At 42.7% G+C, this 8,895-nt stretch overlaps 1 protein-coding gene across 1 annotated transcript in view; it reads left to right on the top strand.

Annotated features, from left to right (window-relative positions):
* Nucleotides 1-320: 320 nt before the first annotated feature.
* Nucleotides 321-8,895, top strand: part of LOC103176999 (guanine nucleotide-binding protein G(i) subunit alpha-1) — a 33,143-nt gene continuing 24,568 nt past the window's right edge. The window contains exon 1 of the mRNA XM_007890918.2: nucleotides 321-957. Coding sequence (XP_007889109.2) covers nucleotides 840-957 — 118 coding nt within the window. The 5' untranslated portion in view covers nucleotides 321-839. The remainder of the gene's footprint in view (nucleotides 958-8,895) is intronic.

The raw sequence follows: 8,895 nt of genomic DNA, 5'->3' as shown, positions 1-8,895 counted from the left end.
GAGAGCGAGACACCGATCGGAAGTGGAGTCTTGTGGTGGTTGCCACGGGTTACAGTGCGCGGTGACGCAAGCGCAGACCACTTCCCCTCCTCCCCTCCCCTCCCCTCCCCAACCACCCGCCCATCCTCCCCCTCCTCCTCCTCCTCCTCCTCACTCACGCGCGCACAAACGCGAGCGCGCGCGCGCGCACCAGGGAAAGCGCTTGGGGGGGGGGGTGGTTTGAAAAAAAACGGAAAATCATCCGGGTCTCGGGGCGCCGGGCGGTGCGCTCGCGCGCGGACGCGGACGCGAGTGCGCGCGCGTCCAACCGCCAGCGCTCCTGTGTGACCCCCCGCGCGGCGCTGGATGGACGCGCGAGACGTCGACGAGAGAGAAGGAGAGAGGACGACGCGGCGCGGCTCGACTCCACTCAACTAACCCTGTCCGCTCGCTCGCTTTCTGCACGTTTCGATGATTGATTTAAACTAGTGTTCACCTATAATGTGCGTGCACTAGTAGAGTGTAAACACACACACACACGTTATATATAAGTATATATATATAGAGAGAAAGAAAACTCTCGAGTTTCCCGTGTGTAGGAGAAGAGGAGGCGAACGGAGCTGCTGCTGCTCTGCCGTTTTTTTAAAAAAAAGGTGGAGGATTTGTCAGTGGCTCAAACTGCTTCAAACCAAAGGCGAGTGAGTTGAGTGTGAGTGTGAAAAGCGGGTTGGGCTGGGAGAAGAAAGCAGGAGGAGAAGGAGGAGGGAAAGTAGTAGGAGAAGAAGAAGAAGAAGAAGAAACGGCAGCAACGCAACGGCAACGGCAGCAGCAGCAGCAGCCGCCCTGTTAGAGGAGAGAAAATGGGGTGCACCTTGAGTACCGACGACAAGGCGGCCGTGGAGAGGTCTAAGATGATCGACAGAAACCTGCGGGAGGACGGCGAGAAAGCGGCCAGAGAAGTCAAACTGCTGCTGTTGGGTAAGTGAGTGAAGCCCGAGGACTCACTGACTGACTGACTGACCCAAATTTTGGAAGGTGGAGTTGGGGGGGTGGGAGATAGAGACAGACAGACAGAGAGAGAGAGATAAAATGGCTCTTTAACCTCCTCTCCGTGCCTTGCACCCTTTCCCTCTCCTCCCTCCCTCCCTCTCCTCCTCCCCTGAGTTACCGTCGTGCCAACGGTTCAGGCTCTTTTTTTTCCCACAAACACTCACACACACACACACACACAGGAGTTTATTTTTATGGGTAAAATATTTTTTTCCCCCCCAAAAAAGCTTTGTCCGGGTTCGGGTTGGGTTCACCGGATTGCAGAGAAGTTGCAACACATCTTTTGCAAAACGTAGATTTTTTTTTTGGAGGTGAGAGAAAAAAAAAGGAAATGCCTCTCTAGTGTCTTTTGTAAAGGACTTTTTTTTTCCCCCCCCAAAAAAAAATCCTTTCAAATTTTCCTTCACCGAGGATTGCAATTCAAGACAGTTCGCGAAGTGGATTTGTGTGGGGTTTTTTTTCTCTCTCGGTCCTACGTGGATTTGCGTCTCGACACCAAGAAGATGCTGTCTTGTCGTTGACCAGAAACCAGTTCCTGCAGACATCTTAAACGTTGCTCCAGATTGTAAATGCCGGTTTGATTAAAACCGCAGTGAGCGAAGTATTTGGGTTACAGAGGGCGTATTTTTTGTTCCAGCAGAAGTCGCAAACGCACGAAGCTGCAGCACCGCACTTTGGGCGATATTTAATTGTCACTGAGTTGAGTCCTGCCACTGGATGGGTGGGTGATCTTTCTACCCTATATAATCGCAACGAAATGCCCTTTTCCAATTGGCCCTTGTTAAAAAAAAACTTTAGGTTTCTGGGGGTGGGGGGGTGGGGGCGAAATAAGTTATTTTCAAGCTGGTTAGTTGAAACTTCAATTGAAGTGCAATGCATTGAGTTGAAGTAAGCGAGGTAGCACAGATAATCTTTTTTTGTTTTTCATTTGAACGTTTAGACAGTTTGTTAACCAGTTCGCAAGTAACCAACATTGTTACTAAAAAAGTAATCGTTGTTTTCAGAGCCTTGGAGTAATCTCAATGACTTTAGTACTGTACGACCTATCTATTGTGGGCTGTCACGGAGGTCACGTTGCAGTATTGCAGTGCTGGTTGTAAAAGCTTAGTCTGCTGTGTCACATTGCTGTGCTACAGCAAAACTTGCACATCTCTCATCTTTATTAATTGTATAATCGCCTAGGTTGTACGCGCACCCGAGTTTCCTATCAAAACCACTTAGATTTCTTTGTACTAGTCGTATTAATCACCTCCTAACTCATAATGCGGCTCCCCTATTCTCCATTACTTCCACACTTACCAGCTGCATTGAATCGCAGGAATTGACGTCCTGACCTGTTGACGCATGTGTACTTACTGGCTAGCTGTGTTAAATTGTGGGAAGAGAAATCTAGATCAGTTGATGCATGCACAGAAAAACTTAATTTCCTGTAATTCCAATGCTGGTCAGCAAGTACACATGGCACGACGAGTCAGGACGCATCGAATCACTGGAAGCATAGTTTTGACCCATCACCGCATGCGCACTAACCGACTGCAATGATGAAATAACCATGCGCACTTAAGTTGAATTACACATGCGCAGTGTAGATTATTGATTAAATTGCATTTTACACATCATACTAGTTTGCCTGCAACTTTGCGTAAGGCTTATTAAATGTTATGGTCACCTCCCCCTGGCTTGGCGTTGTGCATTACTGTTAAGTGCTCTGGGACGCTACCCTGTGTGAGGGGTGCTATATAAATATACGTTGTTGTTGCAATAAGATATATAAGTTTTACTATACTGTACTGGCATTGTGGGAAACCAGTATCTGCATTAACTATCCCCTATGAGCTTTATAGAATCTTATTTAGCTATTGGACACCATAAGGTATGCTAAGTGTATGTACTGTTACTGGGATACTCGGTAACAATCATTTCCTTTTTCTAGATAATACAATTTACATTTATAAAGTGCCTTTCATGGTGGGAGGACAATTAATAACACTATTATCTATTTGTTTTGAACATTGTTAAACTTTCAGTGTTGACGTTTAACTGCTTGGGATGTACTTAATGCAAGCATATTATAATAAAGTACTATACCTTTGAGGGTACAACCTTGTAGAAGTTGTAAGTGTGCTTCCTGATGCAATAATGATTTTACTTCAATATCAACCTATCTTGGCTGGACGAGTTCTAATATAGGTTATAATAATAAGAATAATCCTTATATACTAATAATAATCCTTGCATTTGATATAGCGCTTTTCACGTCTTCTAGATGTCTCAAAGTGCTTCACAGAATATGCTGTAAAGTGAATTGACAGTATATTTGTGGGCGAAACGCGGCAGCCAATTGCGCACAGCAGTGTCCCACAAACAGTCGTGGATTGAAAATGATCAATTTATTTTTGTTTTTGGAGGGATTATTATTAGACGTGTGGAGTAAAGAAACTTGCCCAAGGTTTCGGCCTGCCTGGAATTGAACCCAGGTGTCTTGCTTGCAAGGCGAGTGCTCTAATCACTGAGCTACAGGACTCCACATCCTTGCATTTGATATAGCGCTACATCATGTCTTCAAGGTTAATAATTTTACTGTATTGAACAGAATTTAAATCTTAAGTTTTACATAATATGCACAGCCATGAAGATGTTAGAGCGAGGCATAATTTTGGGCATGTGCTGAACAATTAAAGACATTTGATTATGGATGGGATAATTAGCGGTGATTTTGATTTCTAACATTGCCCAACTGCTGATTGTTCACAAGGTCCACTGATATTAGTTTAAAAAACACATTTTGAACTTAAGATAGTAGGTCCAATCTTACTGAGAATATTTTTGAACCTTGAAGTTAAAGTTGATCCACTTGGCTGTTAGTTCTATGAAAAACGTCAAGGCTCGAGATCAGCAATTTATTTTGCTACAGTAAAGTAAGTAGCAGTCTAACTGAAAGGTCACAACTGCACAGAATGTACAGTATTCTATCACAATATTACAGTAATCTTTCCCACATCCGGTCCCTGACCAGGATTGCCTTCCTCTACCTCCACATATTGCCCACCTCCGCACATTGCCCACCTCCGAGCGTAATTTACCCCAGATGCAGCCGAAGCACTCATCCATGCATTCGTCACCTCCCGATTCGACTTCTCAAATGCTCTCTTTGCCAGTCTCTCCAGCTCCACCATGCACAGGATCCAGATGATCCAAACTGCTGCCTGCATACTCACCCGTACCACCATCACGCCAGTTCTAGCCAGGCTCCAGTTGCTCCCTGGAGCCGAACGGATCATTTCAAGATCTTCACACTTGTTTTCAAATCCTTTCATGCCCTGGCTCCTCTCCGTCCTGCTTACCCCCAACCCACTAACTGCTGCCTCCCTCAACTGGCTCCGGTTTTCTGCATGTTCCTTGTGCCCTCCATTCCACCATCGGTGACTGTGCTTTCAGCCACTACGCCCCGAAACTCTAGAACACTCTTCCTCTATCCCACCGATTTGCCCCTTCCTTCCCAATCTTCAGGTCACATCTGAAAACCTTCCTCTTCGATCGTGCCTACAATCTTCAGGTCATGCCTGAAAACCCACCTCTTCTGACCATCCCTAACTGTCAAGCAGTCTGGGATGCTAACCTGTGAGGGGTGCTATACAAGTGCATGTTGTTGTTGTTATGCTGTTGATAATGGGACCCTTTGCTTATGCACCAATTCATTCCCATTGTACTAATAGAAAACTTGTTTATTGGAGCGGTATAAACTAGTTTCTTACTTTATAGGCACAGCATGTGGTTAACTCTGCTTATGTGGTTAAAGCAACTTATCCACTAATGGATTTAGCAGTGTAATTGCATTAGATGAGATCTTCCCTATAAGGCATTCTGGTAGTCATACAAAACATTGTTCTCTTAACTGGATAAGTGGGCACAAGAGCAGAGTTTAAAAAAAAGTTTTTTAAAGTTATTTTGATGAACTGGCATGAAAGGACTGAGCCATTGGTATTTTCATTCAGTACACCCAGTTCTAAGGAACTCATAGGATGGATTTGAAACTTTCTTGGAGGTGGGAAGCAGAAGTTTGTAAATGCAAATGTCTCTGGGAGTGACAATTATCCAGGCATAAATCCAACATTTTATTGATTTTAAAAAAACATTGTGGGCATTGGATAATATGAGCTGCATGAAATGGTGTTCAAGATCATCTAAGCAAAATCACATGATATCCAATTAAGGAAATCAAATGATATGAGCTATTCAATAAGTTATAACATTTGTTATACTATTTGAAGTTTAGAGGTCCTTCATTCAAGAGGATATTAATGCATTGCAGAATGTTCAGAGAACAACCAAAGATGTTTTTGGAACTTGGGGTTTTACGTTGTGAGGAGAGACTCAAGGTGAATTTGTTTTTAAAAATAGAGGCGTTTTAGATTTAAGCAAACTATTTTGATAAATGGACAATGAGCCTGGGATCTAGATTTAGGTTTCAAATGAATAAGATTTACGTAACTATTATGTTAAATATTTCCACAAGGTTTATAGATATGTGAAATAGACAGAAGAAAAAGTAAAAGCTTGGTTGATTTCACTTCTTAGATGGATGTGAATAAATACATGGGGATTCCATTAAAGGTTATAGGGAAATGGAAAAACTGAGATGATCAAATAGTTAATGGGGAACAATGATTATTGTTATCATTGGATTGAGGTGAGCAGGGAAATGAGGTCTATGAAATCCAGGCATGGAGATGGATGAATATTATGGAGTTTTGCTCGATTACCTTTGGGAATCGGTGAATCATTACGCAGAGCTTCATCTTAGGAGATTGGGTTGATTTTTATGACTGAATAGATGTAGGTGAAGAGTGGACTTCGACTAACTATCCTTTCTTCATTTAATACATTGAACTCTGGATCAGTATTTTACATTTATTTTTCTAAAAACTGTATTTACAACTTACCACTTTCTTTAACGTGAATGCATGTTCAATTGAAGCTTCTCTGCAATATGATTATCAATTTGTTATTTAATATGTCGGATCACGTTGGTGACTGAGTTGCACCAGCAACACCCATGGATGGATGCACGTGTAATTCTTTGGAATTCAATCGGCCCCAGAACCATTTCCAACTTCGGGCTGCTTGTGTAAATGTTGTTATGTTTCTGGAAGGGAAACACCAAAATATTGCTTATGTGGCCCACAGACGTTCACAAATGGGGCATTTGGTGCTCAGCAGCCAAAAGATGTATATAACCCTGACATAAAGTACTGCTGGAATCTAACCAGTTAAAACTGAACTGTTTGTCATTGCAGACATTGACAATCGTCTTGTTGCCCAGCTAAGACCACCCTTCCAATTAGAGCTTTGATTTGCAGAATTTTAGGAGCTGAGTAGGAAATGTTCCAGCCACCATTTCTGCTGTTGTTCGAAGGAGGTGCCTTGGAGTAGTACAGACCTGCCCGGCTCAAGAACTAGACAAGTGAGACTGCCACAGAAATTTGATTGTATTGCTAGGCATGTGACCTTGAAGCCAGTTCAGTCCCAAAGAAACCTTTCTCTTTGAACGTGCCTTCAGCTCCCTTCTCGACTCTCTACCCCCTCCTTGCTCTCTCCCTTCCCTCCCCCTGACCATTTCCTCCTTGCTTGGGTCTGACCCAACTGTACAGCGCCTTGGGACGTCCTCCCGACATGAAAGGCGCTCTATAAATGGAATCTTGTTGTTGTTGTTGTACTTTTCTTTCACCCACCCCACACGCACACACACCTCCCCGATCCAAGTTATTTCATTATTTTGGCTTATAGCTTTTTGAAGACTCGGAAGAACCTCTTTGAACTTCCCTATTGAGCTTTAATAGTCAAATTTAGTACAGTAAAACTCGCACATATCAACTCTTTATAAATTGTATAATCGCCTAAGTAATTTGTGTACACAAGTCGCATTCAGTTTCTATCAGATACGCTTATTTCTTTGACTAGTTGTGTTTTGTTAGTTGGATAAAGAGCTAAATTGTAACAATTTCTTGGACCCAAATAATCCTGTATCCAATGCAAATTATCTCCTAACTCGCAAACAAAGTCTTGACCTGTCAACACATGCGCACTTATCGGCTGCAGTAATTAAGTGTTGCATGCGCAGTATAGCACAGTACACTTCTTTGAAACAAGCAAGGAAAACAAGGTCTTGAGTCGTCATTATGGCATCGGGCAATACAGGTACAGCTTAGTGACGAGGACTTTGTCCTTGTTTACTGTATTTGCTCTGTTAGTCATATAAAATCCGATTTATGGAAGTTTCCCATGAACTCATACTTTGCCTAAGTCATAATAAATGTTATGTTCCCGACTGATACGATTTACGTGAGATTACCTATACTTACAAGTCTACCATTCTTCTTTATGACTGTAGCAGGAGGTTGCTGAATCACTATATGAGCTCCAACTAATGTAACCCAATTGGCTGCAAATGTTTTGGGAGTCGGAAGATAGTTAAACAAGCTTTCAGAGGTTAACTGGTTTATCTAGTCTACTGCACTCTTAGCTAAAGGAAAGGAGACAATGAGATGTTCCTGTTTGTGCGAATAAGTATATGAGCTCACACAGTATCAACAGCCAGAATTGGATTAGTAAGAAACTTCATGTAATTACGTTTGGCATCATGTATCTTGTGTGAATAACTGAATATATTTATAGTCAGAAATCTATGTGGATGGAAGTTTGTTTTAATATGTTCAGTTATTTGGTGTTTATATTGCAGTACTTGTCAGCTGCCTCCGCTCAGCAGGCTCTGGCCTGCTAAATGTACCCCGCCCGGTCCGCCCCACCATCGGAGATCTGGCCTTCAACGTCTCTGCCCCCACCCTCCGAAAAGCCATCCCACATTCCCTTGGCTTCACTCTCTCCCTTGTCTCCTTTAGGGCACGTCTCAAGACCCTCCTCTTCGACCGTGCCTTCATCCACCCTTCTGCCCGCCACCCTCCCTGATCTCCCTCTCCCCCTGCTCTTGTCCTAATCCCTGACTGTTCAGCACCTTAGGACATCCTCCTGATGTGAAGGGCGCTTTACAAATGTAATTTTGTATTGTATTGCTGATTGTGTTGACAGCCTGCCTTTGCCACAGATTCCAATTTAAATTAAGCAATTCTGTGGCCTTGAATGTTTTATTAAGCTTTACTGTTGGGTCCCAGGTGTGGGTCTTCGTCTGGCATTCGGAGGCAGCATTGTTGGAGAAAGCATAAATGATCCCTCCCTCTGTTGACATTAGATGTCATTTTTCTCCAGCTAAAGTGAGGAGACAATTTGCACAGGATTGGTAGCCTAAGGGGATAGCAGAGGCTTGTTGATTTCTACTCTCTGCAGTGTCATGAAATATAAACGTAAGAAAAATATTAATGTCAATGCTGTCAGTTGAGTTGTAACCCCCCAACCTCCCTGAATTTAAAAGCAAAGTTGAATATTATGCTTACTGTGCTTTTCTTGTCTTGATCAGGATGTGTCCATATGGCTTAGTTTTTTTTGAACGAGATATTAAACCAAGATTTGTGTGTTCCAGTGACGTTATAAATTCTATAGTGCTCAAAAACAGAAGCAAGTTTCTCCATCTGTCCTGGCCATCAATGATCCAAATAAATTAGGTGTTCATTTTATGGCTGTGTGACCTTATGGTACGCAAAATAGCTGCCACACTTTAGTTGACGACAAATACTGTATCTGTGAAATGCTTTGAGACATTTCAATGTTACAGGCTTTGTATCAAATGCAAGGATTATAATTTCATATTTTTATTAAAACATTTATGTGACAGGCAAATTCTCACTGATGGAGCATTTCATTAGGGTTGCATAGAATAAGAAGAAATGAATTTTCATGTAGTTCGGTTCACTG

Source organism: Callorhinchus milii, unplaced genomic scaffold (assembly GCF_018977255.1).
Source record: "Callorhinchus milii isolate IMCB2004 unplaced genomic scaffold, IMCB_Cmil_1.0 Scaffold5, whole genome shotgun sequence".
NCBI classification, from domain to species: Eukaryota; Metazoa; Chordata; class Chondrichthyes; order Chimaeriformes; family Callorhinchidae; genus Callorhinchus; species Callorhinchus milii.
This window is presented reverse-complemented; position numbering and strand designations above follow the sequence as displayed.